Below are 26,664 nucleotides of genomic sequence, written 5' to 3'. Positions count from 1 at the left end.
GAGGCTTTCAAAACAGACGTGCTTGAAGGTGTTTTAGGTCCCATTGTACAGTTGTAGAGCCCCATACCTTTTAGTAGCCAGCAGCAAGGAGATTTTAAATTTTCTGGGCCCTCCCCAGCTTCTGGTTTGTGTCCGCAATTTTGCCAACGGGCGCATGCGCCGCAGTTGGGGAAAGGTCCATGGATAAAGATCCCGTCGGGGGACATCACTGGAGGCCCTAGGTAAGTAATTTCACCTCCCCTCATGGATTGGATCCGTGACGGGAGGTGAAATTTTAACTTTTTTTTTAACTTTTACATGATTGCAGTTATCCATTGGATAGCGGCGATCAGGGTACGCGTATCGCGGCCCCCCGTGAAATCTCCAGGTTCTCTGCTATGTTTGGTAGCCAGGAGCAGGAAGAATTTAAATTACTCAGGCAATCTGCGGCTTTTGCGCATGCGTCCACCATTTTGATGACGTGCGCAGAAGCCGTGGTAAGGTCCGCGGATAAATCTGGGGGCCTTGGGTATGTAATTTCATCCTCCTTTTACGCATATGATCCGTGAGGGGGAATGAAACAAACTTTTTTTAAATCTTTTTTTTTTCTCTTAACTTTACATGATCACTGTTATCCATTGGATTACAGTGATCATATGACTGGTAATCGCATACAGTGGTCCCCAGTAATATCTCTTTGCTCCCGGCTACTCATGCTGGCCGGGAGCAGAGGGATTTAAAATCTCTCCAAGGCGCGAGCCCTTCTGCACACGCACCCAAAGACTACGTAAGGTCTTGGAAGGACCATATTGCGACGGGACATCAAGGAGGACAGGGGTGAGTATTTTCATCTTCCCTCATGGATCCGATCCTTGAGGGGAGTTGAAACTTTAACCTTTTTTTACTTTTTTAAAAACTTTTCCGTGATTGCCCCTATCCATTGGATCACGATCACAGGCCATTGGATAGCGTCGATTGCATGATCGGGGCAGCCTTCCCGTTGCCCCCCCCCCCCATGACAGCTCCAGGTTGTTGTCTATCTTCGGTAGCATGGAGCTGTCGCTTCCACAGCCCATGTGGCTTTAATCTTCAGAGGAAGCATGTTTTCCCTCAGACATCATGACAGCATACATCTGGAGGTTGCTCACCTGCTGACCTGATGGGACAGGAAGAGGCAGAACATAAAAGGCACCTCCCCTCCACCAAACACCAGTGCTTTTCCTGTCCCTCCAGGACAGCAGCGGCAGAGCTCCAGCGATGCTGTCCCATGCCGGAGGTTCCAGGACTTACCGGTGAGCGTCGGCATCTCTTCTGGCAGCCCCGGTTGCCCCAGTGGGAAGTACCTCATCTGGGAGCTAACCGGGGACTGCGTGGGCCTGGGTCCAAGGACGGGCTTTCCAGCACCACTGCAGCCGTCATTCAGGCGGCGGCCGCCATCTCTAAGATATCATCTTCTGGCAGCCCCGCTTGCCCCAGTGGGAAGTACCTCATCTGGGTGCGAATCGGGGACTGCATGGGCCTGGGTCCAAGGATGGACTTTCCGGCACCACCGCGGCCGTCAACCAGTCGGCGACCGCCATCTCTGGGTCCCGGCTGTAGCGGGCGAAACACAAGGAGTGTGACGCCAGACACTCCGCAAGAGGGCGTGGCCTCGATGGAGCACACAAAGGGGCGTGGCCTGGTGCGGCTTGGCACCAGATTCAAAATTTAAAGCCCCTGCACCAGGCGGCTGGTGTTTTTTCTTTTCACACTAGGAATCTATTCTAAGGACAGGAATGGATCCCACAAGTGCAGGATGTCGGCCAAGAGAGGACCCAGAGAATCTCCAAACTGTAAGTGGTCCTGTGGGCCAACCTACAGACACCTGCACTACACTGCCCTTACTAACAGAGCTCTCCCTTGTCATGTACGACAGGGATACTCAAAAACCTAGGGCGGCTAGGAGGAGAAGTAAAAAGCGTCCTGTATGCTTACAAAACTTGACGACTCCTATTCTAAAACATTATGCGCTTCCTGCTCAGCGAAAATTCTGCAGGAAGAAAAATCTTCCCCCATGTCTGAAATCCAGTCAGTTGTCCGGGAAGAAACAGTCCTACCTCTCGGACCTCCAACCAGGGCCCTTAGGGGCCACAAGAGGGTCTGCTCCGGCAGTGTTAGAGTCCGACTCTGACATGGCAGAAGAATTTGATCTTAAAGATCTTGGAAGTGTCGCAGGGGGAGAAAAAATATCTCGTTTTCGAAAAAACGCTAACAGAGAAACCTTGCACTGTGCAGGACGTCATGTTGCGAGTCTGCTTCCACAACGTAAATCTACATTCCCTGTAAAGCACTTAAATCATTGATCCTTAATGATTGGAATTGTATGGATCAAGCTCCGTTAATTTCTAAAAGAATTTTAGGAGTGTCCTTTATTTGCAGACAATGAAGTGGCTATCCTTGAGGAGACGCCAAATGTTGACACTAAAAGAACTGGACTACCATCTGAGGATACGTCCCACTTAAAGGACTCCATGGACAACAAAGTAGACATGACCATGCGTAAGGCTTGGTCCACATCCAGCTTCATTATAAAGCTAATATTGCGGCCACCTTGGTGGCTCGCTCTATGGCGGTTTGACTAGGTCAGCTTCTACGGTCCGCTTTGGAACCCGCGTGGCAGCCCTATCCAACACGAGCATCTCTTCTGCCAGCCCCGGTTGCCCCAGTGGGAAGTACCTCATCTGGGAGCTAACCGGAGACTGCGTGGGCCTGGGTCCAAGGACGGGCTTTCCGGCACCACTGCGGCCGTCATTCAGGGGTAAAGTAGTGGTCAAGAGACATAACCTCCAAAAATAGGTTGTGTACCCTACCCTTTCGGGGCGGCTAGTCATCAGATCCCGCAAAAAGCGCCTTAATTCCATGTCCCTCGTCTACAACATAAGTGAGGAATGGAAAGACCGGAGGAAGCGGTAAGGCTCTTACTGTTGTCCCTCAACCTGCATCTTCATGCCCGCAGAAGATTAGTTCACTTGTGCACTAGTTGGAGAAACATAGCTACTGACGGTGCCTACCACACGCTGGGAAACGATCCCAATGACAGGAATCGATCCCACAAGCGCAGGCCTGGTGACGGAGGGGTACAAGATTTGAGCTAGAACCCCGCCCTCCAAATAGATTCATTTTAACCTCAGACTGTGTGGGCCTGGGTCCAAGTAGGGCTTCCGGTTCCACCGCAACCGTCATCCTGGCACCAACCCTAGAGCAGGCTCTACTTAAGGGTGAACAAATCGTGCTGGATATCGGTGCAGTTATCCCCATCCCTAAGACGGAATGGGGGAAAGGGTTTTACTCCCCTCTCTTTCTGGTTCCCAACCAGATGGCTCCCACCGACGGAGACTATCAGAACCGCAACCCCCCTGATTGGTAGGGATAACGTTATGGCTACGATTGACATAAAGGATGAGTATTATCACATCCCCAGTTATGTCAACTCACAAAAAGTTCCTAAATTTGCGCTGAGAATGGCGTCTTTCCTTTGGAATCTCCTCTGCTTCACGGATCTTCTCCAAAGGGGTGATTGAAATGGTAGCCTTTCTGCACAATCGCGGGATTATCATCATCCCCCATCTGGAAGGGGGCATAGCTCAGTAGATGGTTCCCTGCTGGTGGCAGATCCCCTCACTATTCTGAGGTCACACTGGGGGTCCACGCTTCAGCTATCTAAGGGTCTGAGCTGGATCATTAATGATTTGAAATCCAACATGGATCCTGACACCAGGAAAAAATTCCTGGGAGTCATTTTGGATTTTCGTCTCCAATGTTCGTCCCTTCCTCCTCTAAGGAAACAGCTCATTCTAGAGAATGTTCTGCTCTATATAAAAAATCTACAGTTTCAATAAGAGGCGATGCGAATCCTGGGGCTAATGACTTCATGCATTGGAGTGGTTCCCTGGGCCCAGTTCCACAGCGGTGATCTCCAGACACTTATCCTCCAGAATGGGGACAAGTCAGTCCTCACTTGACAGAACAATCCCTATTTCCACTAGGGCTAGATCCTCACTCCGCTGGCGGTTGTCCTCAGACAACCTTTTAATGGGGACCCCGCGATAACTGATGCCAGCGCAAAAGGGTGAGGGGTCACCTTTGAAGGTGGCCATATACAGGGTACATAGGACCCTCATGAGAGATCCAGGTTATCTAACGTTAGAGAACGTAATGAGGTTTGGGAAACCCGACGTAGCCTGCAAACCGTTTAGGGATGAAGCATGTGAGGATTTTTTCCGATAACATGATGGCAGTGCCACTCATTCGCCACCAGGGTACCACCAGGAATCCTCTACTTCAGCATTTGGCGGGAAGATTCCTTCAACGGGCGGAACTCACAACTAAGTCGCTGTCGGCCTTCCGTATAAAAGGAGCCGAGAATTCAGTCGCGGGCTTTCTAAGCAGGAAGAAAGTGGACGCAGGAGAGTGGGGACTCCATCCCGAAGTGTTTAGCCTACTCGGGACAAATGGGGGGTACCCGAAATCGTTTTGCTTGCGTGAAGCGCAAATACCAATTGCCGTCTTCTCTTTTCCCGAGACTCGGAGAAACAAGCCTTAGGCACGGGCGCCCCCTCTAACCCCTGGGTTTGGGACTTGGCTTACGCTTTTTCCCCTTTACCCCTGATTCCGCCACTCCTAAAAAAATTACTGCGGCCAAGGCTGTCAGTAACGTTAGTAGCGCCTTATTGGCCCAAAAGACCTTGGTTTCCTCTCCTGAGATCTGTCAGTGGGAGAGCCTCTCCATCTTCCGTCAAGACTGGACCTATTGCTGCAGGGTCCTCTCCTCTACCCGGAGGTTCACAAGTTCAGGCTTAGAGTCTGGATCTTGAACGGGTAAAATTCTTAGAAAAGGGTCTATCATCTAATAGGGTTTCCACTAATTGCGAGAGCCTTATGCCCTCGATGGAAAAGATTTATTCCAAAGTCGGGAAAAAATTCTCAGAATGGATGGGTCAGGACATCCAATCAGACATTCGTAAAAAATTTTAAATTTCGTCCAGGCAGGCCCGGATAAGGGTTGAGTCCAGATTCCCTCAAAGCCCAAGTAGTGGCTTTGAGGGCATTCTTTGATCTCGTGCTTGCTGAGCACAAGGGGATCAGGAAATTTCCTAGAAGGGCGAGTAGACTGCATCGATTCATAAGGCTGATGGTGCCCCCCCCCTGGGATCTGACTATAGTCCTTCAGGCCTTCTGCGATTTTCCCCGTTTGAACCTATTAGAAACCCATCCATCGCCTTGCTGACGTACACGGTAGCCCACCTTGTGGCAGTTATGTCGGCTATGTGCGTGGGTGAAATTCATGCCCTTTCGCAAAGGGCCCCATATATGACTATACACCCCGATGAGATCGTATTCTCCTTAGACCCTTCCCTCCAACCCAAAGTCTTGTCAGACTTCCACGGAGGCCAGCCAATAGTCATTACAGCCTTTGTCTAAATTTTAAAAACGAAAAGGAGCAGAGGCTCCATAATCTTGACGTTAAATGAGCTGCATTAGCGTACCTTGAGGCAACGGAAAGTTGCAGAAAGTTTGACAAACTTTCGTTCAATTTCAGGGGCAGGCCAAAGGGAAGGCTACTTCTAGAGATTCAATAGCCAGGTGGCTCAGAAGAGCCATCCAGGAGGCTTACAAGGCCAGGGGCATTCCTCCCCCAGAAGGTTTGAAAACCCACTTTACTCGGGTGGTGGCATTTTCCTGGGCAGAAAGAGCGCACGCCTCAATCGAACAGATTTGTAACGCAGCCACGTGGACTTCTAGTCATACGTTTATTAAACCTTATAGGCTGGACATTAAAATCTAGTGAGGATGCAACCTTCGGGAGGAAGGTGCTTCAAGCAGTAATCCCTCCCTAAAAAAGCCCATGCCAGTTATTTGGTATTCCTCCAGATGTATGCTGTCATGATGTCGGAGGGAAAACGGGAATTTTTCTTACCGATAATTCCCTTTCTTGAAGGCATCATGACAGCATACGGGCTTTTCCCCCCCCTACCGACACGGTTACCCTTGTTTGTTTAACACTTGAGGTAATGTGTATGCTTATGATTTCTTTGTCTAAGGTGTGTGGTGCCAATAAAACACACCTTCTGGTTAAGTATACTGTCACTGTGGTTGTTTGGAACGCACTGGTGTTTGGTGGAGGGGAGGTGCCTTTTATGTTCTGCCTCTTCCTGTTCCATCAGGTCAGCAGGTGAGCAACCTCCAGATGTAGGCTGTCATGATGCCTTCAAGAAAGGGAATTATTTTTTAAGAAAAATTCCCACTTTTACATCCCTGAGGATTAAAGCCCACTTAGCTAGGATGCAGGGATGTAAAAAGGCAATGGGGGTAATTTGTATCTAGGTTTTCTATGGTGAAGCAGATGCTGTATCTGTGTAATTCCCCTATCTCACCACAATTCAAAATTTTATTCTCTTGCTTTTCCTGAAGCCCCATTTACACACACAGATGATCGCTCAAAATTCGTCAGAAACTGACAGTTTTGAGCGATCATTTTGCATTAGCTACTAATGGGCTAATCAGCCCATCATCAGCTAACTTTGCATGTATTTAGAGAACAACTGGGTGGTCTGTTCTCTAAATACATCACTATTGTTCTCCAGCAGGACAGCAGCTGAAAGAATGTTAGCAGCATCACCCGCGGAGACCACAACATGTCATCCCTCTTATCAGGGACGACTGATTTATTTTTTTTTAGTTGATCTGAACTTGGCGATGGACGAAAAGTGCATGGTAAGTGCACGATGGGCACACATTTACACACAACGATTATCACTCAAAAGATGGCTTTTGAGCGATAATCGTTGCGTATAAAATGGGCCTTTTAAACTCCGGATGTCTCCATAACAAAGTTCCGCCCCTTCCATTGCAAACAGTGTTGAGAGGGGAGGGGAGCTCAGTGCACTAGCTCCTGTCTCCCCCCCTTGCAGTGAGGGGCAGCGTATATCGGCCAGGCATGAAAACCCGACTGATATACGCCCGTCTAAATAAGCCCTCTAGCAGTAGTAATAAATAATTTAAACTCATTTTTAAAATATGGGAAGTAATTGCAAAAGAATAGGGATGTAAAATTTGTACAGCATTTCAAGCTTCTGCCTGCCGGTGTGTGAAAAGGATTGACCCGTTGATTTGGACATTTTAATTCTGCGGTTTTGGTTTTGCAGTGTGAATATAATGGATATTCCAATTATCACCTGAGTCTTCTATATATACCTGAGATGTCATCTTGTCTTTGTATAGATTCTAGTCCTAATTAAGTCTGCATTATACTCTGTGTTTATCCTGAGGACCTAATCTTAGGACATGATAAGGGGTGATAATGAAATATTGTGTGAGACCAATACTCTTGTGTTATTGCAGATTCATTGCCTAACGTCTCCGGACATCAGCTCCAGCTGGAACCAGGACAGACCCCAAGATGAGCAATATACACAGGCAGTGTAAGTGATAGAAGCCCAGACTGCCACTTTGTTACTAATTTCACAGTTCTGTCATTCCAATAATAGAACCTTTGAAACAAACTCTCCAACATTGATGTAGATAAAAACTTTTTGGTTATAGAAAGACCATTGTCATAATTCTACAGTGAAGGACCGCTTATTTACAACTAATATTTAGACTATAAATGGTGCTATAAACACATAGCTATCTACATTCCATTTTCTGTATTGGACTACTTTCTCCGTTTGTTTTTCAAGACCAATATGAAAAAAAAATAAAAATAATTTGGCCTTGAAGGCAAACAGAGAATAATTCATTAGAAGAGGGTTTAAAATGCGTGGTACCGTAAGCCTCTCTCTGGGGGGTTGTACAGATTTCTGAATTAGTTCAAAGCCACCATCAACGGCTGCTGGAATTCTTGTACGTCTTTTATTTCAACATGGAACTCTTTGAATTGCAGATGAGGGAGAAAGATTTTCAGATGTTTAGGGATTAGTTTGAGGCATCCAGAATATCAAGTCATTTTCAATTTAAAGCGGCTTGTTCTAAAAACAATTGTATCGCTTTTCCTTCTTGTTAATATTTAATACAATTATGGTAACTGCTGTATTACATACAGCACAGAGTATAAAAAGGCTGAGAAAAAATACTCATCCACTCTGTGGTCAGAGTAACAAAGTCAAGGGTTTATATCCTGGCTCGGCTTGTATTTTTGCATATACAATTACAGTTGCCTTGAAGGACATTTATTTTTAATATTTCACTTTAGACATTTTGAGACCTCTTTTGGACTTAAACAGGCGTTGTGTAAGGAGCGGAAGCAGTGTCCACTTAATATGGGACTGATTAGGGTTTCTGAGTCTTCAAGATAGAACTGGAATGTAATTAAATTCAACCTTTGGGAGTGTCCTTCCAATAAGTGCAATGTTCCAAATAATGATAGGAAAAGCTCATTCTATTTTCTATTCTAGAAATGTGCAAGAATTAATTTTGTGTGTTCTTTAATGAGACTTTTGTCACCTACTTTTAGGCCTAAGAGCTAAGCTTTTGGGCTTAAAGAATATGACCTGCTCAGTCTGGAGATGTAAGTGTTATACTTACCTTCCCCGTCGTTCCCCCGTTGTCTGCGCTGGAAGCCGTCACTGCAATGTATTGAGCAGTGCTGCTAAATAGTCCGCCTATTATAAAATTTAGACCAGGCGGACTACTTAGCGAGCGCCAGTCAATGAATTTAACAGCAGCTTTCAGTGATCGCATCACAAGGGAGACATGTTTCACATTTAAATCCCTGAACTCAGTCGGTTACCTACTTTCAGCCCATAAACTTAGCTTATTGGACTAATAATGATTATCGCTCAAAATTCACTCAAAGGCAATCAGTTGAGCGATAATCGTTGTGTTAATTTACACTGTAAGATGATCACTCAAAATTTGCTCAAACGGCAGTTTGAGTGACAGTTTTTAGCTTTCACTTTGCATAAGCTACTTAAGAGCTGATTAGTGTGTAAATGAAGTCTCCCGGTGTATACAGAAGACAACTGGAGTGCTGTCTTCCGTATAAAGCTGCTGTGTTCTCGGAGCGCTCAGCTGGTATACAGCTGAGCGCTCGGAGCGGGGTATACAGAACACAGCTGGAGCACTGTCTTCTGCATAGTCCTGCTGTGTTCACGGAGCACTCAGCTGCTATCCCACTGAGCGCTCCGAGCAGGGTATGCAGAACAGAGCTGGAGCGCTGTCTTCTGCATACTCCTGCTGTGTTCACGGAGTGCTCAGCTGGTATACAGCTGAGCACTCTGAGCGGTCTCTACAAGACAGAGCTGGAGTGCAGTCTTCTGCATAGTCCTGCTGTGTTCTCTGAGTGGGATACCAGCTGAAACAAGAGTATCAGTGGTAGCCCGCTGAGAACTGTGCATGGTCCTGATGAGACTCATCGTTATCTTCCAGCTTGCTGAAAGACAACTATGAGCGAATTGTTAACGAAAACTGCACAATGGACGCAAATTTAGACAACGATTATCGCTCAAAAGACGGCTTTTGAGTGAATTTTGAGCGATAATCATTGCGTCTTAATGGCACTTGAATACGGGTGACAGATTCCCTTTTAAAGGCTTTTGTATTGGGCACCAGCTCAATTTCCTTCAGAGTATTATTACTACTTAGCTTGTCTTTGGTATACTGTTGTATACATCTGGTCATGCACATTACTTTATTCTTTTGCCGATTTTGATCTGTCTCTCTTTTGGCAGGTTTGATGCTTTGGTGCAGAGGTTTGAGGCTCCAGATTCTCGAAATCGCTGGGACAGCCCTCTCTTTACTGTACAAAAGGATGACCTGCTGCCACTGGAACATATCAGTAATGCAATTTTCCACAGGAAAGCACCTCCACCTAACCAGTCTACACAAACGGTGTGTAATTCACAATTGCTTTTTACTTATAAGATGTAAAAGTGGCCAAATACATGTTGACTCAATGAAGGGGGACAAAAAAGTAATGTGGCAGTACACTCTGAACACAGTTGACTTGTCTTGGGTGTTCTACGGTGTTCAGCAACAAATTCTAGTTTTTTTGTTTTTTTTTAAATCAAATTTTTTATTAAACTTTTGTAATAAACAGACAGAATAAGGGGATAACATACAATCGACTTACATTACTTATTAGGATGCATTCAGGTTGCTATATATACATTATGGGTCGTTCCACCGTTGCCTTAGTGTACTGCTATGCGGAACCAGACAATATAAGGCTAAGAGGGTGTGAAACGTAACTGTATCATGGGCTTGAGCTTAGCGCCTGGTACTCAAGGGTAGCTCGAACGTATCCCGGGTAAAAGAAAAAAGGAAGCATCCTTACTACACTTCTACGGACTAACATAGAGAGAGGGGAGGGAGAGAGGGGGGGGGGAAAAGAGAACCGGAGAAGGGGAGGTATCTTAGGAATAGCATACCTGGGAGGGGAGAGGCAGAAGAACGTGTCTTACCGGGTAAGGTACAGCCTCGAGTCACAGTGAGGGCGGGTCAGCCTTCGTCTCAATCGTCCCAACACGCCAACTGCCGCAGACTGATCCAAGGAGTCCAGGTTTCGGTAAATTTGTCGTGTGTATTTGTGGACCAACTATGTAGTTCCTCCAGATTAAAGAGATTGTCCAACCTGTCCTTCCATTGTCTAAGTGTTGGAGATATATTTTGTCTCCATAAGTGAGGAATTAAAGATTTGGCCGAGTCAAATAAGAAGGAGAGTAGTTTGTTTTTCCTAGGTTGGAAGTTGGGTGACGGTCTCCATATAAGGACCATATCAGGAGATAGTCGGAGATTTGGATAGATATTCTGGATGATTATTTCAACTTTCCTCCAGAAGGGGGAAATTTTAGGGCATGTCCACCATAGATGGAGGTATGATCCCGTCGCACCGTCACATCTCCAGCACGTTTGCTGAGTTGCGAGGCCATGTTCGTACAGCCATTGAGGGGTCCGGTACCATCTAGCTAGTAATTTAAAATGCGCTTCCTGAGCTAGGACACATGGTGAGATCCCATAGGACGTATTGAGGATTGACTCTACTTCGTTAGAAGAGAGAGAAATGTTCAGCTCTTTTTCCCACGAGGAAATGAACGCTGGTTTGTAGAGCACTGGGGGAGTTATGAAGTTTTTCCGTAGGAACGAAATTTTTTTGAGCTTAGTTTTATTATCCCCCAGGGCCTTCTCAAAAGGGGTCCTTGGTCTAGTCGATTTATGTGCCTTCAGGAAAGCACCGAATATCCCTAAGATATGGGCTCGGTGGAGAAAGGAAAAATTTTCAGACGGTAGTAGGCTACTCAATATCTCTGTTGGGCGAAGGTGGGCAAGTGATTGTAGGTCAGCTAACGCGAATGTACTAAACTTCTTCCACACCGAGGAGATGCCCGGATCTGGAGGACAGCCCAGTAATTTGGTAATAGTGTGCAATGGGAGGATGGGTGAGGGATCAGGAGCCAATGTCGACTTAAGCTCGTCCCAGACGCCACAAGGACCTCTGAGAAGTGGGTTGAAAGTTTTTGTTTTGTAACAGGACCCTGATGGCAGCCAAAGGTCTACTGGTAAGTTGACATTACTGTAGCCCTCCACCATTACAGATAAAAGAGCGTCGTTATGACCTTGGGTTAGATCGATCCAATAACGAAGTTGAGCTGCTCGGTAGAACTCATAAATATCAGGAAGATCAATTCCCCCCTCGGAGCTTCTCTTTGTTAATAGTTTATATGCTAGCCTTGGCCTCCTCTGCCTCCACACAAAACCCGAGAGGGCCATGCGTAAAGACTTAAAGAAGTTTGTTGGGAGATGTATGGGGATCATTCTAATCCTGTATAGAATGATAGGAAGAATGTAAGCTTTAATAATATTTTTTCTACCAAACCACGATGTGGCTGGTACATCGTAGGATTTGAGGAGGAGTTTGATTTGGTTCAACAGCGGGATGAAATTTTCTTTATATAAGTCCTCCGCTCTCTTGGTAAGTTTAATACCGAGATAGTCCATCGTGTCAGATGACCAAGTGAATGGAGAATTGGTCCTTAAGAGTTTGCACTGGCTTTCGGGAATTGAGATGTTCAGTACTGTCGATTTCGAAAAATTAATCTTAAAATTTGAGACGGAACCAAAGTCCTCTAGTAGCTTGGTGAGACGGGGGAGACTTTTCTGTGGGTCTGTTATCAAGAAAATAATATCATCGGCAAAAGCCGCTGTGTGGAGTGAATAGTTCCCAATTAATAAGCCCCTGACCGCTTGGTCCTGACGTATCTTTAGGAGCAACGGCTCTAGAGCTAAGATAAATAGAGAGGGGGACAAAGGGCATCCCTGCCGAGTGCCGTTTCTTATGTCGAAGGGAGGGGAGAGAGTGTCATTAATTTTAAGCCTAGCGTAAGGGCATGTATAAAGAGTAAAAATTGCGCGGATAAACTCCTCTGGGATGTTAAAGTGATGTAAGGCTCGATCCATATACTTCCAATCAACCCGATCGAAGGCTTTTTCCGCGTCGGTACCCACCAGCGCCAGCGGGATCTTATGATGCTGGGCAAAACGGGTCGCGTGGAGTAATCTGACACAGTTGTCCCTCCCCTCCCTTCCCCTGACAAAGCCGGCCTGTTCATCGCCAATCAACAGAGGCATGAAGGGTTCCAGCCTTTTGGCCAGTAGCTTAGCCCACAGCTTCATATCCAAATTGATTAAGGATATCGGGCGATAGCTTGCACAAAGTTCGGGATTCTTGTTCTCTTTATGGATAAGGGTTATGTGGGCCTCTTGAGACTGTCTCGGCAGGGATGCCCCTCCCATTAGCTCATTGAAAAGGTCTGTAAGTTTCGGTTTTAAGATGGGTAGGAAGGCCTTATAATATTGAATGGTGAGACCATCGGGACCAGGGCTCTTATTTGGGGGACTTGTTGCGATCAATTTCTCCACCTCGGCTTGGGTTACCTGCTTAGTTAGCGAATCTGCCTCATCATGGTTCAGTTTAGGGATATTTAGGTGACAGAAAAACTTGTCTATTGATGCGCGAGGTTCTTCAGCGGTCTTTACTTGGGCTTGGTCTCTCAAATTATATAGCGCAGAATAGTATTTCTGAAATTCCGCCGCTATATCCTTTGAGGAAGACACCGAAATACCTGAGGTAGACTTTATGGAGTTAATCTGATTCTTAACCTTGGCTTTTTTGATCAAGGCAGTCATCAGTTTGCTGCCTCTATTGCCCTGAGCATATATTCTATGTTTAAACTGAAGTTGCTTTTTATTGAACCTAGCCGCTAGGAGAAGTTTCAGTTCAGCCCTCAGTGACGCTAAGCTGTTCAAGTTTTGTTGAGTCTGTGAGAGCTTTGCTGACAGTTCCATTTTTGCTATTTGGTTCAGTTTTTCATCAATTTCTTTTTGTGTGCGTTTTTTAACGCGTGCGCCCAGGGCAATTAAGAGGCCCCGCATATAGGCCTTATGTGCTTCCCATACGATTGGGGCTCCCAAATCGCCCGAGGCGTTCAGAAGGAAGTATTCCTCCAGTGCTTTGGATAGCAGGTTTCTCTCCTCTGCAGAGTCTAATAATGAGGCGTTAAGGGACCATCTCCACTCTCGGTGGGACGGGTGTGGCGATCTGATGTTCAGGTGGACAGGGGCGTGGTCTGATATTGTCGCTGTATCAATATCAGCTCTAATTAGGGAAGTGAGGAGGTCAGAGGAGACCAAGAGGTAGTCCAACCTCTGAAACGTTGAGTGCACCGATGAGAAGAAGGAGTAGTCCTTCGTTGAGGGGTGTAGTGAGCGCCAGGCGTCCACTAACCCTAGTTCATGTATAGTTCTACCGAGTCTTCTCAATCTAGGTTGAGAGATATGGGATCGGCCCGAGGACGCGTCCAGAGACGGGTTGAGAGTTACATTGAGGTCGCCTGCCACAATCACTTGCCCTGAGCTAAAATGTCTGAGGACCTCCAATTGTTTAAGAAGCCAGGAAACTTGTTCCACGTTCGGGACGTATAGATTAGCTAAAGTGACTTTTACGTTGTTCAAGAATCCTCTAATGAATAGAACTCTGCCCTCATCGTCCCTGTATAGTGCCTCTTCCACGAAATTAATCGTTTTGTGCAGAAAAATAGAGACCCCTTTCGAGGCCGACGAGGGATGAGTGCTATGGAACGTCCTGGGGAATTGATTCCCCGGGAGGTTAAAGTGTTTATGACCTTTGTAATGTGTCTCCTGTGCAAATAAAATTTTAGTGTCATACCTTTTCAGGAGGAGCGCCAAGTTGTGCCTTTTGGAGGGTGAATTTAGCCCTCTGACATTGAAGGACGTGAGACGAAGGCTGTCCATAACGGTCTCCCTGTAAAGCCACAAAGGTTGGAAAGAATATCAGCAGAGGTTACCGTAGCTTTATATATCTCCGTCTGACAGCTATCCCCTCCCAGGGCTGGTTGGGAGCTCCGGTGGGAAGGGGGAGGACACGAAAGGTTTAGAGGAGGAAGGGGGGGAAGAGATGTAGGGTTACAACAAAAGGGTAAGGGGAGAAAAATCCAGCAATAATAATAGTAGTCAAAGAAAAAAAAACAACAATAAGTTATCTCGGGTCTACAAATGACCTAAGAGATTAAGGTCAGGGAGGGTCGGCGGACCGTAAGTCCCCGACTTCTTGGGGTAGCGGATTACTGAGGTCTCACCGAGTAAAGTACTCTAGTGGGACGACAGAAAATTTTTACACTGCCTGGACGGGCAGGCACCGCCCAGGAACCCACATGCTATATCATACGGACATGGCCGGGAGAGAGACCCCACCATGTGCGCATATAGCTGACGAGAAACATGTTAGATATAACAAGATATTTCTAGTATTAGAGCAAGGAAGATTAAGGGCTCGCAGCCCCGGAAACCAACTAGATGTAAAACAGCACAAAAATCTACTGTAAACAGTAAATGCCCAAAAGGGTGTAGTTTTAAGGAGAGAAAAGAGAAGCAATAAGAAAGTATAACCGTAACAGTCAGTTCGCCTCAGACGCTCGAGACCGTGCCGCACATCAACTGTCCCGTGGTCTCGAAGAAGTTCTCTGGATGATAGAATACTGGATCCATGGGACGTCACAGCTTAACTTACGCCAACGCAGCTTAATTAGGAGATCTCTTTCATAAGGCGAACTCATTCAGACCTAGGGGATCACCGTCCCTTTAAGTCAGTGAAAAACTCACGGGTCCTCTTTCGCTCTTTTCTTCTTTGCTTTCGGGGATTTGGCGTTGCCTGCGGCGATCCATTTCCCCGGGTCCTCCAGGTGAGGAAGGGGAGGTAGTTCCGGGAGAGGCTGCCAGTTGGGTAGATCTATTGGTTCAATGTCCAATAATTGCCAGAGAGCTTGAAGATCTTCAGCGGTGCGCATATTAACCCTTTTACCTCTATGAGTAATGCTGAGGCCAAACGGGAAAAGCCATGTATATCTGATTTCCCTGGACCTGAGCGCCTCAAGCAACGGGCGCAAGGCGCGACGTTTTGCTAATGTGGATGGCGCCAAGTCCTGATAAATCTGGATCGGGGACTCCTCGTAGTTTAGGTCTTTATGGGACCTGGCGGCTCTCAGGACGGCTGCAGCATCTGGAAAGTTGAGCAGTTTACAGATAACGTCTCTAGGTAATTCAGTTGCATTAGGGAGGGGTCTGAGCGCACGATGTATTCTTTCAATATTAATCGATGCCGCTCTGTCCTCCCCAAGGAGGGAACCGAAAATCTCCTTAGCAGCTTTAGGAAGGCACTCACCCGCCACGGCTTCCGGAAGTCCCTTGATGCGGATGTTGTTACGACGATTCCGATTCTCAAGGTCCTCCTGCATTAATAACGCTCTATTAAGGTGAAGATGCTGCTCCTTTACCACCTGCTCCAACTGTCTTGCATGAGTGGTGATTGCTGCAGATGTGGACTCCAGATCTTCCACTCTGTGCCCCAGCTGCCTGAACTCCTCTTTAATGTCAGCCAGGTCAGCGCTGATAGGGCTCAGAGCTTGAGCAATCAGCTCCCTCATGAAGCCCTTGGAGACTCCTTCGTTGTCCTCTTCATCAGAGACAGTCTCTTCTTCCCCTCTCCTGTCAGGAGCGGGAACCAGCTCCCTGGCCGGCGCCATCTTAGAGGGGGGGCGCGGGGAACGAGCGCTCCTGTCTCTAAAGAAGCGCTGCATGTCGGCTTGTCCCTTCAGCTGCCGGGGGGTTCCTTGTTGCTCTGTGCCCTTGTCCTTGCTCGTTTTGCCCATTTCTCGGCTTTACTGCATCTGCTGTGGGTCTCTGTAGGTGCCTGCAAGCGGGAGCGATGTGCTCAAGCTGCCATACCGCTCGGCGTCCAGGCTCCGCCCCCCACAAATTCTAGTTTTTAATGAAAGTCATTGTTATATTTTATATAAGAAATAACTATATTGGGTAATAAACTTTTTAAAGTAAATTCTGTCATCCGGTTCGACCAACAGGCAGCATGAACCCAGCACAGGGTATTATACACGCAAATATGCTCATGTAAAGAAGGCCTAAGGTCAGTTTCACATGAGCATATTACAGCTGTATTTCTACATTTGTAATACAGACGTTCCAGCCTGACAACAGGACTTACTGACCCGAAATGGCACCATCAGAGGAATCTCTATGATAGTGACAGTTCGGGTCAGTAAACCCTACGGTTGGCCTGGGACATGCATCTGTGAGACTGAAGCCCCAATTACACGCAACGATTATCGCTCAAAATTCAATCAAACGAACAAGTTTGAGTGATAATCGTACAGTGTAAATTTTAAAAAAAATCGCTCCCTATTCTTCGTCGGCATAAAAACCTTTGCTTGATCGTTGGATTCTCATTCCGTGTAAATGCTCCCTGCTCAGCGCTTTACATAAATGGTGAAGCACTGAGTGGGAAGCACGTGATCAAGTGGCGAAGTCTGTCTAAACGATCTGTGCAAGTGCTAATGACCTTGGCGGTGACATCAGCGCTTGTGCAGTCGTTTACCCATCTGTCGTCCAGTGTGAAAGGGCCATAAGCCTAATTGTCTGACACTTCATGTTCTGTAGAGAAAGCTTTTGAGTAGTTGCCTCATTATCACAGGCAGGATTGCAATGAAAGGTAACACAAGATCCACCATTCACAATAGGTGATGGTCACAGCTTATCTACTGCCCCTCCAGGCACAATGATTTCTGCACAGAGCATGTCTAGAACGGTCTTCTGTATGTCAATGGGCTCCTGTTTATTGTGTGAATGGCTCATGAGACTGCTGTAAATATAGCTCTACAGCAAAGGCAAAATGGCAGCCCTCATAGTCATACGTGGACCATAGAATTAAAAAAAAAAAATCTACTATCAGAAAACTGATTAGTAAACGGAATGTGTCTCTATCTGGCTTTAATTAATAACAAAAATTATAGGCGATAGATTTTCATCTAGGCCGCATGCACACGTGCGTGTCTGATTCCATATGCGGGAACCCGCAGCGAAATCTGACCCTGCACCCAGCCGGCTTCCGCACGTACCTGTATTTTCTTCTTTTCTTTCATGTTTCCTGTACTGCGGACAAGTCGCGAGTCAGACTGCTTCCCCTGACTTCCGTGAAAGCCGTCTGTGCGGAATCCGCAGGAGAATGGAACATGCTGTTTTTTGTTTTTTTTTCATCCACAAGCGGAAACTGCACTTGGTTTCTGCTTGTGGGCATGAAGAATCACTTTTGCATTGCATGCTATGAGTAGTATTTGCTGTGGAATCCGGAGGCGGTCGCCCGTTCGGATTCCGCAATTTAAGAGAATTCACAGCGGTATGCATAATCTTTATAATTACTAGTCAGGCCCTTCACAGATATAGACTAAAAACAAAAAACTTTATTGAAAATTATTAAAAACCTGGGTTAACCCAAAAGGACATACACACAACGACAAGACAAAGATTCCGGGACCGTGCTGAGTTCTCAGCTTTTTATCAGTATGCTGTGAGGGGGCAATCAAAAGGTATCACTGCTTGATGATGTAATCGCATAAGTAAAAATTGCAATATTCCGTAAGGTATGTAAAGGCTAAATAGAATGCCTTGTTATTTATAGATACTGTATTAATATCCCCTTGCTAGTTCCCTAAGTCTGGAGATAGAGCAGCCACAGAGTAAAGAATGTGAGCAGAATGTAACAGAAGATAGCACCTGTGGCTGTGATGGTGAGCGACAGGTATACTTGGTGAACTAGCAAGGGGTCACTCTGCCTTCGTTGTAGAGTGACCTACTTCAGAATCTTAGATTTAGGATTAGTTTATCCTTTTGTGTTAGCCCAGGTTTTTAATAATTTTCAATCAAGTTTTATGTTTTTAGTCTATATCTGTGAAAAATCTGCCCGTATGCATTCCCTCTTAAGCTGATGAAACACTGACGTACTACTCTACGTAATTTTTACAATGAATGATTCATCGTTTTCCTGGTATGAATTATTTTTCTTGTTGAGGTGATTTAGTTTAAGTACTGTAATCTAATTTGTAGTCAAAATACCTTGTTAATCATTATTAGGCTTTTTATTTCTCGGCTCTTATTTCCATTTCTGATGTAATTTTCTTTCTTTTCTTTTGCACAGCAACCTTTGTCCTCCACAAACTTTCTGCATGAGTTGGACAAGGTGACACAGGACGTCGTGACTGTGAGTGTAATCTAATAATGGCATGACTGTATTTGTGAGAGATGGAAAACAATTGTTTCTTTTCTAGCGTTGATGTTTTATTATATACTTTTATAATCTGAACAAGTCCAAGTTTAACAAAAATCTTCAAAAAAAAAATTTTTTGGATACAAAATTGTAGCCAAAACCTTAGCAGTATTCACACCTCCGCCTAGCATACATTATAAGACAGGTTCAGCCAGATGTATTTAGGTATATAATTCATTTTCTTTTGTGGTGTTTTTAAAACTTCTATTAAACACCTATGGTGGTGATTTTTAAAATGGAGTTGTTTTTTTGGTTTGTTTCGTTCTTTGGAATGACACCTTTCCGTGCAATCTTTTTTTAAAGTTACACTGGAAATTCTTAAAGGGGTTGTCCCGCGCCGAAACGTTTTTTTGTTTTTTTTTCAGTAGCCCCCCCCGTTCGGCGCGAGACAAACCCGATGCAGGGGTTTAAAGAAAAAAACGGATAGTACTTACCCGAATCCCCGCGCTCCGGTGACTTCTTACTTACCTGGTGAAGATGGCCGCCGGGATCTTCACCCTCGGTGGACCGCAGGTCTTCTGTGCGGTCCATTGGCGATTCCAGCCTCCTGATTGGCTGGAATCGGCACGTGACAGGGCGGAGCTACGAGGAGCAGCTCTCTGGCACGAGCGGCCCCATTCAGAACGGAGAAGACCGGACTGCGCAAGCGCGTCTAATCGGGCGATTAGACGCTGAAAATTAGACGGCACCATGGAGACGAGGACGCCAGCAACGGAACAGGTAAGTGAATAACTTCTGTATGGCTCATAATTAATGCACAATGTACATTACAAAGTGCATTAATATGGCCATACAGAAGTGTATACCCCCACTTGGTTTCGCGGGACAACCCCTTTAAGTACGCTGCATATAAAATATATATAAAAAATCAATTTGGTTTGTCTTTTTTCAGTGGTGTTTTTAAATTTGCTATGGAGCTTATAGAAAAATATCTGATTGCAGCATTTTTAGCCCAAGAAAATGCTGTCAAAACGCACAACTAAACACTGTGAGCCGACAAGTTCCCTTTAAGCGCAAATGTGCTGTCCAAACTGCAGGCATGTTATAGAGCAGGAGGACCTGAGCAGATTGCTATATAGATTCTACTGAATCTTTTCCCATAAAACTATATATCCATCTGCTCAGCTCCTCCTGCCTTAAGTGATTTCTAAAGGGCGATCTCTCCTTGGAAGCCCGTTGGCAAATCTGCCCTCTCAAATAACCAAAAGGTTGTGTATACCAATGAAACCTACACATTATCCTTCAAAAGACAAGCTCTCATAAAGCTGCATTTATGGAAAAACAAAAATTGTGTGTTCTGCAATGTGGTGACACAAAGCAAATAACCTAGCAGAAAAACTGAACCCACAAGTCCAGATGTGAAAATGGCCATACACGCATTTCTTTTTATAGTATATTTTGTTTTCAGATGAAAAGATATCTTAAATCTGTCTTTACAGGCTATTCTAAGTGCCCAGAAGACCAGCGTTCCAGGAGATGTGATTATGGTGCCAGGAGCCACCGAGAGAATATCCTTTAGAAATAAGTGTTAAAGACTGGCGAGGTTCATGCAGCGCAGATTGTGATCTTCCTGTTTTTATTTTTTATGCAGAAGCTAGGGAAGGAAACGCCTTAAAATGTAAACTAGGCCTGCCTCTAGTTTAAAGTGATACTAGTACATATAATTTAAAATAATAAAAAAGAAAACTACGTTTTTTTTTAGCCAAAGCCAGACGTTTATCCTGTGGGAAAAAATAAGACCACGTTTGAATCCACTTCTGGCTTTTGTTCAAAAACAGAATAATTATTTTGCTGTATCAAGCTGTGTGACATTACCCTTACAGTGTTTGTTTATTTTCTGTTATGCTCATGCAGACCTTAGGCCTCCTTCCCACGAGCGTGACGGGCTCCGCAGCGTAATATTCCGCTGTGAAGCCCGTCACGGCGCCCCCCAGAGCCCCTATACTTACCTGCGGGAGATAGCGTGAAATCGCTTCCCCGCCCACCACCGCCGCGTCACCGCTCGTCACCGCTCGTCACCGCCCACCGCTCTCGCGTCACCAGCCGTGTCACGTGACGCGGCCGGACCGCGTCATTTGGCGTCATATGACGCTCGGCGGTGGGCGGGAAAGCGTTTTTTCACGCTATCTCCCGCTGGTTACAGCGGGAGATAGCGTGAATGGACGGCTTCCATTGACTGCAATGGAAGCCGTCAGTGCGTACAGCCCGTCCTCACCCGCAGAAAATAGAGCATGCTGCGGGTGAGGACGGGAGAAATCGCGGTGCGTAATTCCGCGGTGGAATTACGCATCGTGAGCATGGAGCTATTAGGTTCAATAGAACCTAATAGCTGCGTGCAACGCAGCGGATTTTCGCCGCGAATTACGCGGCGGAAATCCGTTCGTGGGAAGGAGGCCTTAAAGGGGTTGTATGGGTTTAGAAAACATGATTGCTTATTTCCAGGAACAGCGCCACACCTGTCCATGGTATTGTGTATGGTATTGCAGCTCAGCACAATTGAAGTAAGTGGGACTAATCCACAATACCACACACAACCTGGGGATAGTTATGGGGATGTTTTTAGAAGTATGAAGGCAAATTATCTGTAAACCTGTACAGCCCCTTTAACCCCTTCATGACATGGCCTATTTTGGGCTTAAGGACGCAACAAATTTGGGCGGATTTTCTTCTCCATTTATTTAAAGCCATAACTTTTTTATTTTTCCGTCAACGCGGCCGTGTAAGGGCTTGTTTTTTGCGTGGCGAACTGTAGTTTTTATCGGCGTCATTCTTGGGTACATTAACTATATTGTAAAACTTTTTTTTTTTTTTTTATGATAGCAGGGAGAAAAAAACGCATCAATTCTGCCATAGATTTTTTTTTTTTTTTACAGCGTTAATCATGCAGCATAAATAAGACATTCCATTTTTTTCTGCGGGCCGGTACGGTTACAACGATACCAAAATTCTTACAAAATTTTTTAGGTTTTTCCAGTTTTCTGCAATAAAAACCCTTTTTATGAAAATCTTTTTTTTTTTTTTTTTCCCCTAAATCCCTGCATTCAAAGTCCTGTAACCTTTTTGTATTTTTTGATGTACAGAGCTCTATGAGGGCTTATTTTTTGCGAGACGAGCTGTAGTTTTTATTGGTACCATTTTGGGGTACATACGGCTTTTGTGATCACTTTTATTGCGTTTTTTTTAGTGAGGCAAAATGCTAAAAGTTAGCATTTTGCCTTAGTTTTTTAGCGTTTTTTACACGCTTTTTTCCATGCACAGTCAAAAGCATGTGCAACTTATTGTACACGTTGTTACGGACGCGACAATACCAAATTTGTGGGGTTTTATTTTTTATTTACCTTTTTGTATTAATTCATTCATTCATTTTTTTTTTTTATTCATTTTTTCAATCTTTGGTTTTTTTTACAACATTTGTGTCCCTCTGAGGGACTTTCACCACAGCCCTGATGATCGCTGTCATAAGGCATGGCAGAGCTACTGCTCTGCCATGCCTTATCGCTTATATAGCAATCTCAGGCACTGGCAATACAGGACGCCAGTGTCTGGCGTCCTGTTGCCATGGCGACAGGCCGGGCTCTCGTGATAAAATCGTGAGAGCTGGCCGAAGACACAGAGGGAGCGCGCTCCCTCTGTGAACTCTTTCCCTGCCGGGATCTACTTAGATCGCGGCAGGGAAGGGGTTAACAGTGGGGGGCGCATCTCCGATGCCCCCCCCCCCCCCGCTGTTGCAGCGGGAGGCCGGCTGTGACTGATAGCCAGCTCCCGCTGCGGGATAGCGCAGGATCATATGTGATCCCGTGCTATCCCCAGGACGTAAGTTTACTCCCTGTTGCGGGAAGTACCCCGCTCCCAGGACGTAAACTTACACCCTGGAGCGGGAATGGGTTAATGGAACTACTTTAGCCATCTCCCTACAGCTTTACAACATAACCAACTGTAGATTGGCAGTGATGTCTCACACACTTCGATCCCCGTAAGATTCAGGTAGCCGGCTCAAGGTTGACTCAGCCTTCCATCCTTCTGAGGTCGGTAAAATGAGTACCCAGCTTGGTGGGGGGGTAATAAGTAATAATTACCTGAAAGCGCTGCGGAATAAGTTGGTGCTATACAAATACCAAGATTATTATTATTTATACCTCCTCACTCTGTGTATATAGCTGTCTACTGTTCTCCTTTCCTAGTGTCTCTATGAAAACTACTATGATCTTGACTCAGGTAATATAATTAACCTGTTATTCTGCCATGAACTTTCCAACTACTACTGATATTATTGTAAGCTGTAAAATCAGATGCTTTTGTCCATTTTGGGATACGATCCTGAATGTTGACACATAAGAGTCCAAAGTGAAAAATTACATTGTTTCATCTTTTTTATATGAACAAGATCAGAGGTGTAACTTGAAGATGCTGGGCTTCAGTGCAGAATCTGAAACTGGGTCCCCAACTATAAAGCTTCATTGATAGTATTGGTTTGCAATATGGGGAAGCGAGACTTTATGGGCTCCTGGGCCCAGGTATGGCTGCACCCTCTGCACGCCCTATACTTACACCCCTGGACAAGACACTACATCATAAAGAAATAACTTTACAAAAAAGCCTTGTAAATGTCACTTACTAGTGATGCCCCTATATTGCGATTTATACTACTATTCAATATAGCTGTAACAAGCTGCCAGTGAGCTCCAAAAGGAATATGGTTATTACGCCATGCGTGACATACAGGGTGGGCCATGGAAAAGTAGCCTGTCTCAATACTGCGAGAGGAAGAATGAGAAAGTGGATTGCTTTTTACAAACCTTTATTGATTTACCCGCATGTTACAGTAGATGCTGGAATTGGCCCCTGTTCACTTCTATGTACCTATGGGCATGTCGCAACATAATACCTGCAGTTGTTCAATGGTCATACTGCGGATAGTGATCTGATGTTTTCGTTGAGGTCATCCAGGGACACAGATTGACATACACTTTCTGATTTTAAATTTCCCCACAGATAAAAATCACATGTGGACAAGTCCAGGGAATGTGGTGGCCATTACCCCTTTCTCACAGTTTGCTTTTCCATAAACCGTTCATGAACCAGTGCCAGTGAGTCACGGGAGGAGTGTCCTTTTGTCTCTTCTTGTTTGGTAAAAACAGTACATTCTGCTAGTGTTACTTAGTTTTAAAATTGTTCAAACATGTCCAGATAAACTACAGTATTTACAGTTGATCCAAATAAAATTGGGCCAAATATTTGTGTTCCTGACACAAATATGCACACCAAATTTTCTGTTCGTATCGTGAGTCAGGTGGGGATTTTCAGTAGACCAGTACCTCATGGTCTGTGAATTTACTTGCCATGATAAATTAAATGTTTCATCCATAAAGTAGAGCAATGAGTTCCACAGTCATCTAACACGCAGCAACCACATACAGTATAGCCTTGTTACTCTTTTAGGTTCCTGCATACGTCATTTGGTACAGTTTCGGATTCAGGGATTTCAGCACAAAGCACTCACCAACACGTCGTTTGTGATACCCCAATGTGCTGGGACTGTCTTGAGAATTTTATTTTCGAGAGCTATTTGCAATCCACTGGAGTCACGGGAGACTTCAAACATCCAGAATGGAAGAAGGCCGCGGTTTCTTAATCTTTGTGACAGATTTGGCACCATTTCTCACAGTTTCTGAATATATTTATTAGCTGGTTTTCTACTTGGGTACATAGCCTTCCACAATAAAGATTTGCTGTTGCAGGAAGGACACCGTGGGGCAGAGTTATGAAAGCTGTCTAAAAGAAAATCTTTGTTGCGGGCTACTTTTCAGTGGCCCACCCTGTATGGTATAAGTCCTAAATGCTTGATATGTTAGACTTGCATAGGTATAGGCATTTCTCTTGCTCTCCATATTTATGGTATACTTTCTGGAACAAGCATCGGAAATGGCTCACAACAAAGGACTAGAAAAGTAAGATAGGTGTATATTGTTGAATGTTATAATTATGACTGTATAGAGCTGGCAATCGTGGTGCTGTCAATTGCTTCACATTTCTTTCCTGTTCTATTTCCAGTCAGTTATTGAAGTGTGATTATTTTTATTAATTGTTGCTTTTAATTGTCATGGGCCCCTTGGTAGCAGTATGTGATTCATACACCAGATCTAATCTACAAACCATTAGTTTACAAAAAAACTCTTACCCCTGTAGTTTTCTACATGGGACAGCCCTGAGGGTTTAATATTTGCAGTGCTTTCCTTAATGTTTCCACCTGCAGCTGCCTCGGATCCTAAATATGCTAGAGCTGCGGAGGCTTCGTCAGCAGTTCATCAGTTACACCAAACTTCATCCCAATGAGAACATCTCACAACTTGCAAATATGTTTGTCCAGTACCTGAACCAAAGCCTCCGCTGAAGACCCGAGCCTGCAGGAGCTCCGCGCTCCATTTATTTTTAGCTATTAAGTCTTCTGTGGATTGTAAAAGGACATTTTCATTAACAAATTTGACTTCTTACTTTTATGCTTTTAACAATACATCTGTGCACAGTTTCTGCAATAAATTTAAACTTTTATTTATGTGGACAACTTTGATGGAAAAATGCTTTTTTACCATGTAAACATGTATTCTGTAGTAATTAGTACATAATATGTGGACATTTTTACAATGAACCCGTTGAGGAGGAAAACTGTCAATCTTGCAGTTTGATTGTAGACACATTTTGGTATTGTCTCCATATGCTCTACTATCATCATTGGCTACTAAGTAGGTTCGTTTTGTCTTTTTCATGTGCAACCCTTTTACATGAAACCTTTATTCATTGGCTTGTACAAAACGGAACAGTCGTTCAGTGTAAACATGGCCAACCTCATTGGCTTATCATTCGTTCATTTTATGCAGGCATAAAAACAAATCTGTAATCAGCCCGTGTAAATAGGCAGTTCAGATGGAAGCTATCTCTGCCTGCGTTCAACGAGTGATTGTCTTCTAGGGACTTTCAGGCTCTTAAGCACCCGGCAATCATCCTGTGTAAAATCGCCCTTATGGCCCTTTTTTTACACGGGACGATTATTGTTGAGTTGCTGCATGTATTTGCACGTGAATTTGCACCATTCTCAACAAGAATTGGTCCATTGTTCAGTTTCTGCAAGTAGAAAGCTGAACGATGCGCCATTTCGTGCAAACAGCCATCTTCACTTCTGAACGACTGCTCCCCGCCCGCCAGCATTCATAGTAAGCAGTCAGGCTATGTTGTGCATAGATAGAACAAAGTGGTGTCTGGAAGCAATTCCATGTGTGATAGACAGTGCTAGTACTGTTCTTCAAGGGGCCTTAAAATATAGCACCACAATATAATAATGTTAACTGCCTGTTGTCAGCTTATTCATACGTTTCCAGGTGGAATAATGGAGATAAAAATCACATGTCGTGTGAAGCCGTAGCTTTTTTTTTTTCTTTTAAACCTTGAGCTATATTATTTAGTAACAAAGGTAGCAACCCAAGAGGACTTTGGCTCACCACCTGATAAAAGAGCATACAGTCAACACTGTCTATACATAGGTGCATGTAATACAAATAGCTATTTCAGCAGTTTCTCAGTAAAAAGTCCATTTGAGGTTTTTTTAAGTTCTCCCTGCCCCAACCTGTAAATTGGCGATGTAGTCACTGTGGCACCAAAGTGTTTTGGCTCCACAGCATATAGCTTGTGATATCCCATATACCAGTCACGTGGGCTTCTAATGTAACAGCCCTGGCCTGTTTATGGGATGGGACTGATGATGTATGGGGCAGGGTCTCCTATTGGCTGCTGCAGCCACGTTGAACACATGCCCACTGCAGTCAAAGTAAACGGGTCAACTGGAGTGGCAGCAGTGCGGAAGCGGAGAGATGAGTAGTTTTTATTTTTTGTATATACATTTCATCTCTCCACTGCCACAAACGTAATTGGAAAGTCATTTTTAAGTAACAACTAATCATAAGAAAAAATTTATATATAAACAGTCCATCAGCTGGAAATATGGCCCTCGGGTGAAACCTTATACATGC

At 44.9% G+C, this 26,664-nt stretch overlaps 1 protein-coding gene across 6 annotated transcripts in view; it reads left to right on the top strand.

Annotated features, from left to right (window-relative positions):
- KTI12 (KTI12 chromatin associated homolog) overlaps positions 1-25,205 on the top strand; it is a 53,075-nt gene extending 27,870 nt beyond the window's left edge. For all 6 annotated transcript variants that reach the window (XM_066592268.1, XM_066592266.1, XM_066592269.1 and 3 more), the window contains exons 6-10: positions 7,360-7,439; positions 9,687-9,846; positions 18,515-18,577; positions 20,083-20,151; positions 24,891-25,205. In XM_066592268.1, coding sequence (XP_066448365.1) covers positions 7,360-7,439; positions 9,687-9,846; positions 18,515-18,577; positions 20,083-20,151; positions 24,891-25,034 — 516 coding nt within the window. In that variant the 3' untranslated portion in view covers positions 25,035-25,205. The remainder of the gene's footprint in view (positions 1-7,359; positions 7,440-9,686; positions 9,847-18,514; positions 18,578-20,082; positions 20,152-24,890) is intronic.
- Positions 25,206-26,664: the final 1,459 nt, after the last annotated feature.

Source organism: Eleutherodactylus coqui, chromosome 2, assembly GCF_035609145.1.
Source record: "Eleutherodactylus coqui strain aEleCoq1 chromosome 2, aEleCoq1.hap1, whole genome shotgun sequence".
NCBI lineage: Eukaryota > Metazoa > Chordata > Amphibia > Anura > Eleutherodactylidae > Eleutherodactylus > Eleutherodactylus coqui.
This window is presented reverse-complemented; position numbering and strand designations above follow the sequence as displayed.